At 49.9% G+C, this 15,484-nt stretch overlaps 1 protein-coding gene across 4 annotated transcripts in view; it reads left to right on the forward strand.

The window, feature by feature from the left end:
• Positions 1–14,525, forward strand: part of Fam117a (family with sequence similarity 117 member A) — a 41,682-nt gene extending 27,157 nt beyond the window's left edge. For all 4 annotated transcript variants that reach the window (XM_055619466.1, XM_055619467.1, XM_055619469.1 and 1 more), the window contains 6 exons: positions 5,164–5,259; positions 7,605–7,715; positions 8,197–8,331; positions 9,940–10,126; positions 11,225–11,375; positions 13,333–14,525. In XM_055619466.1, coding sequence (XP_055475441.1) covers positions 5,164–5,259; positions 7,605–7,715; positions 8,197–8,331; positions 9,940–10,126; positions 11,225–11,375; positions 13,333–13,633 — 981 coding nt within the window. In that variant the 3' untranslated portion in view covers positions 13,634–14,525. The remainder of the gene's footprint in view (positions 1–5,163; positions 5,260–7,604; positions 7,716–8,196; positions 8,332–9,939; positions 10,127–11,224; positions 11,376–13,332) is intronic.
• The last annotated feature ends 959 nt before the right edge of the window (positions 14,526–15,484 follow it).

Consider the following 15,484-nt stretch of genomic DNA (forward strand, 5'->3'; position numbering starts at 1 on the left):
AGTTAGTTAGTTAGTTAGTTAGTTAGTTAGTTAGTTAGTTAGTTAGTGGTATTAGAGATAGAGCCCAGGGCCTCAAGCATGCAAGGCAAGCACTCATGCTCTACCACTAAGCTGCATCCTGCGCTCATTAAAAGCTTTTCAGCCGTGAGGAGTGGATGGGTGCCAGACCTCTTCCAGTGGCTTTGAGCAAACCAGCTATTCCCACCCTGCCCTTCACTTGTGCCCATTCTCTCCTAGCCACAGCAGTGGAGCATTTCATAGTTTGCTTCACCCAGCCTAACCAGCAGGTACCTGTTACTGCTCTCTTGGGTGCCTGAACGCCCTGTGTTGGAGGCCATCTCATTCCTGAGACACCCAGGGGACATGCTTTTCAGTTATGGCCAAGGCTAAGCAGCTCCCAGAAACCTCCTAGAGGGGCCAGGGCCTTGCTTCCTCCAATCCGGTGTCAGCTAGGCCCCAGACACACAACACCTGCCACTAGAGAGCTGGGTGTGCTGCGCACTTCAGGCCTATCTATGCATATGACACAAAACAAAACTCTCAGCCCCTGGGTCTATGGCAGTGTTGTCAGCAATTTCAGGATCCCCTTCCTGGCCACGTTCTGTGTTTCAGTTAAGTACAAAGCCAATCCTCCGGCAGCCATAGGTTGACATCAGAGCTAGCTTCCTCACTTATTTGAGGTAAGAGGAACAAATGAACTATGGGAAGGTCTATTTTGGAAAAACAGCTATTCTAGGAAGAAGGAAGGGTGTGTGTGTGTGACTTTGACAACTGTGGAGGGGTACTATGGAAGTATTGCTTTGTTGCCTGTATCTTTGATGGTGTTGGGGATGGAACCTAGGGCCCGCACCTGCTGGCCAAATGCTCAACTCCTGAGCTAGACATCCAGCCCAGCATGTTTTGAGCCTGGTAGAATATCGTAAAAGGTGTGGATATGTGTCCCCAGCATTGGCCTGGGCCAAGCAGGACTGGGAAGTCACTCCCTCAGCACCCCTGCGGTGTCTCTATCTTCTGTGGGAAGTCCTGTGTCTGAGAGGAGCTTTTTCAGAATTGCCTGGGTTCACTGGAGTGTGTTTTCTCCTCTGTGACCTGCCCTTCCCCCAGGTCATATGGTGACCCAGAGCTGGCACCAAGTGCTTTGGGTTTAGTCTCTCCCTAGTAGCTGGGCCCAGGCCTGGGCCAGTGATGGCAGCACATGCCAGTGGCTGCGGTCACCTCTCTCCCTTCTTACTGTGCAAAGCATCTGAGCCTTGTCCTCTTTTGGAGGGAGGAAGTGGGCTTACCACAGCTGGGATGACTGTTTGAGCAAAGTTCCCCCAGCTGGTGGCATCCTGCCCACAGAAGGGACCTTGGGTACCTGCCCTGCCTGGCTACACCCACACTCTGCTTCTTTCCATCCCTATTTCTGCTTCATTAGTTGGTAAGATGGTAAAGCCTCTGTGATTCCATCCCTAGACTCCCCTCATCCCCACCCAGGTACCCTTTACCTCTGTCTTCTCTTTTGGGGGAAAATAGTCTAAGTCTTTAACAGACCTCATCACTGAGCATCCCAAACGCCAGAGGTGGAGGCAGCCCGATGTTTGGAACAGGACTCCTTTTCCCTGCATCAGGGTGAGGAGTCCTCCCTTTCCCTGAGCTAGTGCCTCAGTGCTCAGTGATGGCACATAATTCAGTGTGACCGTCACAGACCTTTAAAAACTGTTTCGCTCTGTGGTTGTGAGGGCTTGGGCACAGAGCCCGTTTTCCAAAGTAGCAACCAGGACCATGGCTTGATAATATAGCAAGCACTTGAAAATGGGGCCATGATGGAAAATCTGAGGGTCGTCTAGTCACACTTGAGCTAGAAATGGTGGCTTTGGCCACTTGCAACCAGAGTTCTAGTGCTGGCCAGTGAACCACCCTTGAGCCTTTTTGTTTGGCCAGAGTCCTAAGGGACTGGCTCCCTTCTGAACTGAGCTCACCACGTGGCTTCTGACCAACCATTGCTCCCCAGCCAGTCCCATCTGCTCTTTACTTCTACCAGGTACAGTGGGCAGTGTTCCCAGGACGCAGCCCAGCTCTGCAATTGGGGCATACTCAGGAGCCAAGGTCACTGGAGACTTTGAGGGCCTGGACTCTTCCTTCCTGGTCATGACCTCCAGGTAGAAACTTAGCTGGTTGGAGGCTGGTTGGAAGGAGGTTCCATCCTCCTTCCTTTCGTTGCTCTGTTAGCTCCCTGGGAGGCTGTCTTCCTCCCCTCATCCCCCCCATCTATCCTTCCACATGTTGCCCTGGAATCTTAGAATCCCTGGCAAGGCATTCGTTCTCTACCCATGCATGTCTGGCCACTCCACTCATCATTAGTAAGTAGTAGCCTCACCCCTCCCTCAGTTGCTCCCTTAGCCAGGATGTGGAGTAAGTCCATTCTAGGGCTTCAGTCCCCTGACGAGCATGACTTTTTGCTCCCCTATGCCCAGACTCTCCTCTAGACAAAGGAGCATCTAGAGTGACCACCTACCCTGCTGCCCCACAGCTTGGCCTGACCCTATCCTGGTGACCTCCCTGAGGTGGGTCTTAGCTGTGACTTTACCGTCCAGCAAGGACACCATGATCTAGACTTTTGTAGTGAGGCTTAGGAAGGATCCTGAGCAACGTGGCACACAGTCCCCCTACTTAACATGCCCTCTGCGTAAGAAAGGCATAAGGCTAGACCTTCGTGCCTGCCGGGCTTGATGCTCATACTGGCCTGTAAGCAGCTTGGAATTGAGGCAGCCCTGCTGTGGTAGTTTCCTCAGGCCACTTTAACCGTTACTTCAGGCTTCGTGGCTTAGGCAGCAAGAGTTTTAGATTCCAGGAGTCTCCAGGTTCAGTTGCAGTGACTTGACACGAATGTATTGGCAGGGCCGAGCTGTTTCTGTTTTACTTTTTGGGGTTGGGTCCTTACTATGGAAGCCAGCATAGCCTTGAAAATTGCAATCCTGCAGCCTCCGTTTCCTAAGCTCTGGGATTGCATGCAAGTGCATGGCACCCAGTTCAGGATACAGTCTTCCTGCTGCTTGCCTCTTCTGGCTTCTAGTGGCTGTTGGCTTCTCTTAGCTGATAGCACCGTGCTCTAACCTCTGCTTTAGTGGTCACATTGCTTTCTCCTCTGCATGTACCGGCTCCTTCAGCCCCTCTCTTACAAGGACACTCTGGCAAGGCTGGGAACAGCTACAAGGCACCCCATCTTAAATGGGAAGAGGCTTAGAGACCAGTGGGATGGGTGAGGTAAAGAAAAGGAGAGAGAGAGGAGTTTGCCTGGGTTGAGGGATGGGCCTGATGCTCCCCACGGGCAGGTGGTAGAAGTTCCTCTGCTCCTGTGCCGGCCCATACTTCACTTTTACCCCTTCATCTCCTAGAAGAAGGTAGTTGAGACATTTGAAGAGGTGTTAGTTGCCAGTTGCAGCCTGACCTACAATTTGCTTTTTCTCTTTCGCCATCCACAGTGGGCATAGGTGGATTCCTCAGAGGTGAGGAATTAACGCCATCCTCTCAGCTTCTGTCATCTCGTCTGTGGTCTTTGCTCCATTTCCAGAGGTGACAGGGATGTATGGGACTCAACTATACTAGCAGCACTGGTGATCTACGAGCTTGGCTTAGGCGTACCAGGACACGTGTGTGTCTGTGTGCGGAGTCCTGTGTCCTCCCTGCCAGCCTGAGTAGCTCTTCTGAGGTCTGAGACCCTGGGTTAGAGAGAAATGGGCATTTGGAAGGAGATCAGCTTCTTGGTTCCCAGAGCCAGTGTCACCCAAGGGCTTTGGGATACATGATTGCGTTCCTGGCTGCACTTTCCCTAAAGGGAAAGTGATGGGAATGAACGTGAGGATGTGCTCTACGGTGATGCCAGCTGTCTCACCCTGGCTATAGCACACAGCCTGGTAAAGGTCCCACTCATGGGCAGCTGCAGACGGGAAGGGCCAGCAGTCCAGTCTACAGTGGCTTCTCTGCATGCAGCTGTCACACAAGGCAGTCTGTTTGCACCGTCCTGGCTCGGACTGCCCTGTGAGCTTCTCTTAGCAGCTGTCGGGTGGTGAGGAGTCTTGTTTTCCCCTGATCCTCCCCCTCTCTGTGTGCAGCAGCCTCTCGGGGGAGGTCAGCAGATCTCTTAGAGGAGCTGGTTCCCAGGCCCTGTGTTTTTGGCAGCTTGTGCACAGTAGTCAGAGAGGAGCTGGTCCCTCTGGAGCACTCCCCTCTGCCCCTCCCTTGGAATGGAAGTAGGATGTTGGTGATGGGAGGGATCTGGGTGTCTTGAGCTTCATGCTTTGAGCCAATAACTTCCTCTTTCAATGGGGACTCCTCCACCACCATCTTGGGTCCCCTGAATTCACACAGTAGAGGAGGGAAGGCAGCAAATGGAAAGCCCTTCCCCATGAGGAGCAAGGAAGGCCCATGGGAAGGAGCCGTGAGCGGGCCAAGGGTAAGAATCCATGCTGGAGTCAGAATTCTGGCTCCATTTTCTGAAATTGTCTTTTTTTTTTCCCTTGCTTGTTCTGGAGAACTTTGGAGTCTCCGATACTCCCTCCGTGTGATGAAATAAGTTTGAGGCACGGTGTTGCATGGTTGTCACCTGCTTCCTACTGAGGCACCCATGGAGGCCTTTCTCCTGCTTCCTCTTTGGAATCCTGACTGATGACTTATTTTCCATGGGCTCAGAGGCGCCTGGCATTGCTGGGCATGTGGGGAAAGAATAAAGGATATAGGGCTCTTTTGAAGCTGCCTGGGAGAGGGACAGTACTTGGCCTCAACATTGGAGTGCACCCAGACTGACTGGAGACTATTCCCACATGAGTGAGAGTGATAAGGAAGGGCTGGTGCAGCTCAGTGCTAGAACACTTGCCTAGCATTTGCAAGGCCCTGTGTTCCATCCCTAATACCAAACACACAATAAAAATTGTAAATAAATAAAAGAGAGAGAAGGTCAACACTGTTGGGCATTGGGGAAGGTCTCCTGGAGAGTAAAGATCGGGATGAGGCCATGCACGTGGCATTCCTGCCTGGAAGAATAAAGCAGGCTGGGTGTGTCCGTGATGGTGATGAACAGATGTGATGAACCAAAGGCTTCACTGGCCACCGCCTCTGTCCAGGAAACCGCCTGGCTGCTTCCTGCCTGCAGAGCTGCCTGTCTTACTGCATGTCTTTCTACAGACACCCCTGTCCTGGCAAGAGCCAGAAGGTGAGCGGGCCAGCTTCTGTATGCACAAGCGATCAGCATCATGGGGCAGCACGGACCACCGAAAAGAGGTAACTGTCCTCTCCACCACCTCTGTCTCCTGGCACTGCGGGACCGCTTTATCCGGAGGACAGCTACACTCCCAGTCTCTCGTGCCTCCAGCCAGCCTCCTAAGGGAATGGCTCTTCAGCTAACTCCCAGACTTCCAGGGGCCTGGTTTTAGGTCCTCAGACCCTCCTGCTGGAGAAAGCCCAGCCAGTGGCTGCTGAGAATTCCAGCTCCAGGTTGGGAGAGTCGCTGGCTTATTTGCTTTGAGGGCTGGACTCTGATAAGTGAGTCGGAGACTAAAGGAAGACAGGGAACAAGGCCCTGGGAATCAGGAGCCACTGGCCTCATTTAGTACTTAACCATCCACCTAGTTTTCTTTTAAAAGGAGAGAAAAATAATCCTAAATACTTTGTCCTGGCCATCCCTCTGCCTCAGGAGGGCTGGAGGCAGTGACACCAAGGCGAAAAAGCCATAGTTTGGAATTCCAGGGCTTCTAAACCAGCTTTTTCTGACATGTCATGTGGCCCAAAGAAAAGGTGAGCTTACCAGGATTCATCCCTGACCTGATTACAGAGGGAAGCTGTTTCTGTCCTCCCCGTTACTTAGAGCACTGAGAAAATGGAAAGCGACTGGACTGCAAGCTTAAAGCCAAGAGGAAATGTAAAGAGTTCTTAAAGCCTTGAATGGCAGGAAAGGTAGGGAGTCATGGTCTTCATGATCTGATTGATCCACCATAGCAAATCTGAAAGCATATCCTTGGCTGGGAGATGCAGCCCAGTGGTAGAGCGCCTGCTTAGCATGGGTGAGGCCCTGGGCTCAGTCCCCAGCACTGTAATTACAGAACATTCTCTAGGGGCTGGAGAGATGGCTCTGAAGATGAGAGTACTTGGTGCTGTTTCTGTTCCCAGTATCCACATGTTGGCACACAAACCATCAGTAACTCCAGTTCTGGGGGATTCAATGCCCTCTTTCGACCTCCATGGATACCAGGCACACGTGCATGTAGGCAAAAACCCTTACATGCATAAACTAAGTAAATCTAAAACAATAAATTTAAAAAGGAGTTTTTTAAGTCAGGCGGTGGTGGAGCATACCTTTAATCCCAGCACTTGGGAGGCAAGCCTGGTCTATAGAATGAGTTCCAGGACAGCCAGGGCTACACAGAGAAACCCTGTCTTGAAAAACAAAACAAAACAAAAAAAAGCCCTTTTTTTCTCGACTGTCACAACTGTTATGGCAGTGGGCAGCAGATGTACTTTCTGCATTCCATTAAGCTCCCTTTGCATCATGCATGGGGTTTCAAGGCCCAGGATTACAAGTGTGATAGGAATCATATTCAAAAGTGTTTGTCTACTTATTTGTTTAGCTTGGGGATTTTTGGCAGGAGGAGAGGGTAGGATATCACTGTATAGCCTAGGCTGGCCTCCAACTAAAAATTCTGAGCCTCCTGAGTGCTGGGATTGCAATAGGCATGTTCCTCCACCACTGCAAACATCTTAGCTACCCTGTGTTGGTTCAGGGCCTGGGAGCTGAGATGAAATGTGGCCCCTTTTCTAGAGAGCCTATCTTTCTACTGTATAGTTTACTTTTAGATGAGGGGGAGGAATGGATGTTCAGACTCCTGGTCTCAAGGTCTTTGGGGTACTTGAAAATCATTTTGAGAAATGAAGCGTTATTGACCCTCAGAAATGCCACTTTCAGCGCATTTCTATAATTTCAGCATCCAGGAAGCTAAGGCAGGAGGATTGTTGTGTTCAAGGCCAGCCTGGCTACATAGAACGAGACCTTGTCAGCCAGGCTGGATAGATGGCACAGCAGTTAAGATCATGCATTGTTCTTTCAACGTTCCCAGCACCTGTGTTGGACAGCTCACAGCCACCTGTATGTAACTCCAGCTCCAGGGGCGTCCAGTGCCCGTGGTCTCCTGCGCTCACCTGTACACACAGACTCATACACATGCACACACGAAATTAAAAATAAACCTTTGAAAAAAGTTAATTTTTTTTAAAATTTATTTTATATGTGTGAATGTTTTGTCTCAGTGGCTAAGAGCAATTGCCACTTGCCCCCACTGCTGTGGACCTGAGTTTGATTCCCAGCACCCACATGGTGGTTTGCAACCATCTGTAACTCAGGTTCCAGGGAATCTAGTGCGCTCTTCTGAATCCTGTGGGCACCAGTCATGCATGTGGTATGTAGATTTACACCGAGCTGTTCTGAGATTTAAAAAAAAAAAAAAAAAAAAAAAAAGATTGATGTTCATGTCTCTTTCATGTGACTTCATGGACAGGGGCCTCACCTAGGGGAAGGAACCAGTATATTTTGGCTTTGCCTCACCCCCTCTTTCTTCTCCCTCTCTGCCTGCCAGATCACCAAGCTGAAGCAGCAGCTGCAGAGAACGAAGCTGAGCCGCAGCGGGAAAGAGAAGGAGCGGAGCTCCCCTGTCCAAGGGGACCATGCTGTACGGGGAGCAGTGAGGGTAGGTTGCCTCCCCTGGCCACCGGTTCCCCTCTGTCTCCATTCATGGCAGGCCTCAGTAGTGGAGAGAGTTCTCTCCAGCCTTGCAGCCCTGAGCACAGAGCACGCTGATGCTTTGTGGCCACAGGGATGGTCAGGAGAAGTTTTAGCCCAAAGGTGGGTTCAGCTGGGTGGCAGTGGAAGGGCCTCTCGCTCTTCTTGGTGTCATTCTCCTCTGCCCCCAGTCCTGTGCAATCAAGGCAGTGACACTGGCAGCATCTTCTGGATGTCTCAAAGCTCCAGCTCCTGGAGAAAACCCCTCTGAAAGGGCTTGTTGGCAATTTATCCTGTTTGTTTGTTTGTTTGTTTGTTTGTTTTTTTCACTTGGAAAAAACGGTAAAGGAAAAAACTAGGACATGATCATTACTTCCAGTCATAACCGGTAACTGGCTGGGGCTTTTGTGGGGGGACTTCTTGTAATTGCTTCATTTACCTCTCCTTAGGCATCCTTTCCCAGCTTCCCCCCAGGATCCCCTGTGCTGCGACTCAGCCCTTGCCTACACAGAAGCCTGGAGGGGCTCAATCAGGAGCTGGAGGAGGTGTTTGTGAAGGAGCAGGGTGAAGAGGAGCTGCTGAGGGTGAGTGGTGGCTGCCCTGAGTGTTCTGACAGGCTGCTCCATGAGAGAAGAAGGGCAGATGGCGGTGTCACTCTCTGGGGCCTCCCAGGCTGTAGCTCTGTAAACAACACGTGAACACCCACCTTCCAGAAGTCATGAATGGGGTTCATTTGTCTCAGATGGACTTGAGCACAGGAGCGGCAGGGGTAGGTGGGTGCCACCAGGGAAGGCCCCGTGGTGGGGACAGGCGTGTTGATTATTTGTCTTTGCCGTGACAAAATACCCAACAAAGCAACATAAGGAAGGAAATGCTTATTTTGGCTCTCAGTTCCAGGGTGTAATCCATCATGGAGGGAAGTCATGGTGACAGGAGGTTGAGGCAGCCATGGTCAGGAAGCAGAGAGCAGTGAATGCTTGTGCTCAGTTTGATCTTTGCTTTTTATTCAGGCTGGGACCCCTGCCTTGGAATGGTGCGTGTCCACTCATGGTGGGTCTTCCCTCCTCTGTTAGCCTAGTTTAGCTAATGCCTCACACACGTGCTCAGAGATTGCTTCTGCTGGGCTTCTTACTTCTCTACAGTTACCCCTCACAAATAAGCACAGAGGGCGAAGCTAGGAGGAAACTGTCAGCTGACTGGTCCCTAAGGACCGGCCACCCTTACCCACATGCACCTCAGCTCATGCACTTCATTTTCAGTAACTACTTCCCTCCGTCTATCTCTCACTGGTGACGTACAGACACCAGGCCTTCCTGCCCACTTGCCGTTCGCAGCCTTCTTCCTGTCCCACTCTCAGACAGAATTACCAGCTACCTCTTTTGCAGTCTCAGGCACATTTTTATGTTGACACAGTTCAATTAGGGAATGGCAGTTGGACTGTATGCACATAATCCTGATGGGCATAGGCCTCAGTTTATTATTTACCTACTGGCTGGTTGATTGATTGATCATTTATTCATTTATTCATTCATTTGACACAAGTTCTCACTATGTAGCTCTGACTGTCCTGGAACTCACTATGTAAACTAGTCTGGTTTTGGCAGGCAGAGCACAGAGATCAACTCACAGAGATCAGCCTGCCTCTGCCTACCAAGTGTTGGGACTAAGGATGGGTGCTACAACACTTGGCTTCTGGCTGATCTTTAAATTGGATCTAGGTAGGATTCCATATGCCCCAAATACATGCACACAACTAGTTCACTGGGGGTCCAGATACCATCAAATGTTTAAAAAGGAGGGTTCTAGGTTTTCAACATATAACAGCCACCTGCATGTTGGTCCTGCAGTGACTTATGGCATGTGTAGTGTCCGGGTGCCTTGTCCTATTATGTCACCCGATGTACCAATCCCCTTGTGTCCAAGAGACTCGTACACAGAGGGGCACTGATCACATCACAGAAATGAACATGGTGTACATTGGACTAGGAAACCTCGAGGAAAAAGAACAAACATGCTCTGGGAGAAACTCTGTTTCTCCCAGACTGAAGGTAGGTCAGGGAATAAATGGCTTGAGGAAGTGACATTCTTCTGTCCTCGAGGCTAAGAGACAAGGTGCAGAGTTCCCTGAGAGTCACTGCAGTGTCACAGCCCTGAGAAGGCCCTGGACTGAGTCTCTTCTCCTTCCTCATCAGATCCTTGAGGTCCCTGATGGGCACCGTGCCCCAGCTCCTCCACAGAGTAGCAGCTGTGACCATCCCCTCCTCCTGGAGCCAGGCAACCTGACCAGCTCTCCCTCCATTCCGCTGGCATCCCCCCAGGCCAGCCGTGAGGAGCACCGCGGTGCCGCTGAGGAGCTTGCAGCCATCCCCAGTAATAAAGGTAAGTCCTGGAGCCAAAGCACCAGAGCTGCTCTGGGCTGCAGCAAGGGGGCTCCCCTGCCCGCGGCTAGGAAGCACTTCCAGGCCTGGCGTGATGAACCACGCAGCATCTTTGTGAATCATCGTTCTGCACACCATACCTGCGGCAATAATGGTCCTTATAGCACTCTGACGCCTAGCTTATATTATAAAGTCTCTTACCCAAAAGAGCAACCTTTCCCATCCATTTGGCTGAGGTTCAGGGTGCCAAGGCAGAAAGCCAGTGCATCTCTGTTTAAGGGTCCCCTTGACTCATATCCAGCTTCAAGGCTGTTATAAATTACATAAGAAAATGTCTCTTATTCAGGGTCCTGCATGCTTAACCTGGACTTGACATCTTAACCTTCTGGTTCTGAATCCCTAGTTTCTCCCATTCATGACTTGGCTGTCCACTTAGAATAAGGCAGGAATCCTACTAACACCCTGTGTTAGAAAATACTGTTGCCCACACCATTGCTGCTCCCAGTAACCTCATGAGGTAGGCTAGTCAAGGGCACGATCTGACAATACACACAGGGAAATAAACAGAGCACAGGATGAGGAGGAAAAAATGTAAGAGAAACACAGAGAAAGTCAATATTTGCAGCCTTCTCATCGTGCAAATCACAGGATGGAAAGTGAGAGAAATTTTATCCTCTGGGTGGGGTAGAGCCAAGGTTGCTTCTTGGAGTTAATACAGGAGTACTCTCTGCAAGGAGGGGAGCGCTTTCCCCAGATGCAGACAGGATGAAGCTATGGTATTTCTCAGGTAGGGCACTGGCCCCAGGAGAAGGCAGAAGGACAGCAGGTGTTTCCCTTATGTCAGAGATCCAGGCATTCTTTTGGCTGCTGGATATACAGGATTGAAAAGAGTCTTTCAACAACTTTTGTCCCCTTTGGTGGTGCTACTGGGAATAGCCTCATACTGTTTAGCAAGTGCTCTACGGCTAAGCTACTCCCCACTGCTCCCCCCATCCCCAATGGCATAGCATGAAACACACCAGCCTAAATAGCAGAGCTGTAATACAGAAGAGGTTTTCCTTTGTCTCCACTGACTCAGCCCTGCTCTCTCTGTTTGTAGCCTCCTCTCCAGGACACCCAGCCTTCCCAGAAGATGGCAGCCCATCTCCAGTCCTTGCCTTTGCTGCCTCCCCTCGGCCCAATCACAGCTATGTCTTCAAACGGGAGCCCCCGGAAGGCTGTGAGAGAGTGCGTGTATTTGAGGAGGCCACGTGAGTACATCCCGTGGATGAGGCATGGGAGGGAGGGACAGCAAGGAGGGTGAGCTCATGTCATCCCACCAGACAGGTCCTTCTCCAGGCTCCAGCCTCTCAGTCTAGAGGTGTTGTCAACATCAGACCATCAGTCTTGCAAATTTTCCATGATCAAACTTGTTGACATTACCTACTCTGAGCACTTAAATCTTTGCTTATCGTTATCTCCATAGAAACCTGCTTTCTGCCCACATGCCAGCCACAAGCGCAGCAGGCGCTGAAAGGGAAAGAGATCTGAAACCTAAGCCTTTTGTTTCTTTTTTTTTTTTTTCTACCATCCGTGGGGAAAGTGTGAGGACTTGCTAAACCATAATCAGAGGGAGAGACAGAGAGGCAGAAAGAGAGGAGTGCAGAGACAGACAGAGGATGAATATGAATAAATGAGAGAGAGAGAGAGAGAGAGAGAGAGAGAATGAACATACCAGTATTTCTTTACCCTCTGGCTGTTCAGTTCTAGTGTTAACTTCTGGAGAGAAATTTTGAATGCTTGCAAGAAAGAACTTTGGAATATTTTTCAGTCATATTGGGTGGTTCAGAGGCCATCCACTGATCATTTACCATCTGTGTGGGTTTGAGTTTAGCCTTTCCAGAGGCTACCCAGTCCCCTTTGCAGGCCTGGGAGAGCTTGCTCTATTTTCTCCTGCAGCTTTATATTCATTTGGGCAGATTCACACTGGAAGTTGTGGTTTTGATAGCAGCCAGGAAGTTTAGTCATGGTGTGGGAGTAGAGATTTGGCTAGGTCTGGGCTTGGGGCATTGAGGGCACCATTTATATCTAAACTGAGGGAGAGGGTAAGCCATGGTGGTGGGTTCTGGAAGAACCTCTGTCAGCAGGCCTTTGTTACTGGTTCCCACTGCTGGCTGGTGTTCTTCCGGCTTCTGGTCCTCTGAAGTGTTGTGGAGGAAAGAGGCTTTCCCTCACAGCTTATGCAGGCTGGGTTCTTCTAGCTTCCCTCACTCACCAGAAACTCGGGTAGAAGTGAGGCCGTGACTGGCCCCCATTCTGTCACAGATTCATGAAGCTAGAGGCCGTCTCACAGTCATCTCTGGCTTCCCATTCTGCATTAGACCTTTAAGAAAGGTGGTGTTGATCAGCTATTTCCTAAGAAGTGGGATTTTTTATTTCAGCAACTTTCCTACTGGGTAGTTCCTTAGATGTATATATTTCTGTATTGGGCCATAGAACTTAGGACCTTGCACATTCCTCCCTAGCCCAAGGGACATTTTTAGTTGTCATAACTAGGGTGAAGCTGACACTATCCTGCTGATACCTAGTTGGTGAGGTCCAAGGATGCTGTTCAATGTCCTGTGACATGCAGGGCAGTGTGGTCTACCATGTTCCCTGCAACAGGAAACTGTTCAACCCCAGATGTCAATAGGGCTAAGACTGAGAATCTTGTTTCAGGCAAAATTCACCACAGCAGCAATTAGACGTCAGGGGCCTGAAAAGTGCAGAGCTTTGCTGGGTTTGGCCAGGTTACTGTCCTCCTGAACAGGGACCGCACTTCCTTTCTTTTCTTTGCCTTTCCTTCCTTCCTTCCTTTCTTTCTTTCTTTCTTTCTTTCTTTCTTTCTTTCTTTCTTTCTTTCTCTCTCTCTCTCTCTCTTTTCTTTTTCTTTCTTTCTTTCTTTTTTTTTTTTTTGACAGGGTTTTTCTGTATAGCCCTGGCCAGGCTGAGCTGGAGCTCACAGTAATCCCCCTGCCTTTGCCTTTCTGAGTGCTGGGATTACAGTCATGCAAGCTTTCTCTGTATAGCCCTGGCCAGGCTGTCCTGGAGCTCACAGTGATCCCCCTGCCTTTGCCTTCCTGAGTGCTGGGATTATAGTCATGTGCCACTTCGCCCAGCATCTCCTTTCTTTCACTGACTATTTTTACCCTGTGTACTTATGTGTTTGTGTCTCTCTCCATCCCTCAGGTCCCCAGGTCCTGACTTGGCCTTCTTGACTTCCTGTCCTGACAAGAACAAAGTCCATTTCAACCCGACTGGCTCTGCCTTCTGCCCTGTCAACTTGATCAAGCCCCTTTTCCCCAGCATGGGCTTCATCTTCCGTAACTGCCCTTCCAGCCCTGGCTCCCCCCTTCCCCCCTCCAGCCCCAGGGCACCACCTCGGAAGGATCCAGAAGCTTCTAAGGCCTCCTCACTGCCATTCGAGCCATGGCAGCGCACCCCACCGTCAGAAGAGTCTGTGCTTTTCCAGAGCTCCTTGGTAGTCTGAGTGCCCCATCCCCTCCTACACACACTTTACCATGGAGACTAGTGCCTTGGTGGCAAGCTCCTCATTAGCTTTCCAAGCTAGGCAATGGAGGAGCCCTTCCCTCTTGGCCTTTGAGCACTTTCATTTATCGTGTCAAAGTCCCGGGTCCTTTGGTGGACATCAGCTCCTCCAAAAGGGAGGAGACTTACCTTTTCCACTAGCAGCTAGGCAGCTCACAAACTTCCACTTGTGTACCTACGGCTTCCCTTATTCACTGGAAGATCTTGAGTCTTCTAGCCTAGCGTGTGAGCTGAAATGACTTATAGGAGGCTCTTGTCATGGAACAAGTAGGCTGTGACTGAGAGGGGAGATGCCACAGGCTTCCTTACAGCTCCACCTCTAGAGACGCAGAAGAGCGGACCAGATGGCTCCCTCCTAGAGGAGCTGACCAGAAATGGTCCTCAGGGCCAGAACACTTGACCAATCAGCTGTTGGAAGGGGACCATGAGATTTCCCAAGTGGCATTTTCATCTCACTTTTACCCTGACTAAAGATTGTCTTAAGCAGCATCCCAACCCAAAGTGGATAGTGGGAAGAGGGCGAGCTGGCATTCCTTCAGGGGGCATGCAGTGGCTCCGGACCCTCCACCTGCCCCAGGGTTGGGTTGGATTAGCAAAATGCCTATTTTTCTTGTATCGATGTAGAAACTCTATTTTCTCCCAAAGACACTATTTTTGCAGCTATTTGAAGTTTGTATATTTTCTGTACTGCAAAGCTTACACAAAATTGAAGAATGTTAATGTTCAAGTTTTCTTACCTTGTGTTTAGAGGTTTGGGTTTTTTTTTTTGTTTTGTTTTTGTTTTTGGTTTTGTTTTGGCAGGTCTTGATGTTACTAGATTAAATAAATAAGTATTCCAGCAGTTTGAGCTTCCTGAATACCTGGGGTGGGAGGAGTGGGGCAGCATGGAAGGTATTCTATCCATCACTTCAGCCTGTCTTCAAGAGAAGGAGTCTCCATTTAACACACAACGGTCTAGTTGCTGTGTGCATGGGCCTTGCTAAAGACTCTTCACAAAGACACACTAACAGTAGACGCATGAAGCCCTGTCTGGAATGGAGAGCATGATGTGCCCTGCGAGTGGGTATGGAAGTCACGAGGGACAGTGAACTTGAGAGACAACATGAGGGCAACCGAGGGGAGACAGTTGGACATTGCACTGGCAAGGTAATGAGACCAGGGCATGGCATTCTGCTAGGACAGCGTTCAAGTTCCCACCACCATGCTTATCCCTATCTCAGTGAGTACTCAAGGCATAGTTTGCAGCCTTAGAGGGGACAGAGAAACCGTTCTTGTTCTATGAAAGCCTCTCCGTTGTAAGAGCTCTTAGACATTTGAGAAAAGTGGAAATTGCCATCCCAGCGTTCTGTTAGTGCGTGGACTTTACGAAGCATTTCCACAAAAGACAATTTCCATTCTACTGGGTGGCAAGTTTACCTTAATGGGCACAATTACATCTGTCTCAGAAGATCTCAGGAATGACCCGTAGGCCAGGCTGTTCCAGCTACTATCCATTGGTTTGGTAGTCACCAGCAAACCAAAATAGGGGTTTTAAATGAAATATCATTGAAAATATGACAATCATTGGATAAGAGAAATATAAGGACCACTCCATGAGTGAAGGAGGGTCAAAAAGATTAACTTTTTCCAAAAAGACCATACCAACTTGTGGGATGGGGGTGGGGGAGTAAGGATTAGAACCCTGATCCCATCACAGCTGGTGATGTCTGACCACAGAGCTCTCCTGCTGGTTATTATATTGCCATTGATTTCACATGGGAAAACCACCCAAGTCAAGTGAATTGTTGGAGGT

This window comes from Psammomys obesus, unplaced genomic scaffold, assembly GCF_907164565.1.
Source record: "Psammomys obesus unplaced genomic scaffold, mPsaObe1.curated_primary_1811, whole genome shotgun sequence".
Lineage (NCBI taxonomy): Eukaryota > Metazoa > Chordata > Mammalia > Rodentia > Muridae > Psammomys > Psammomys obesus.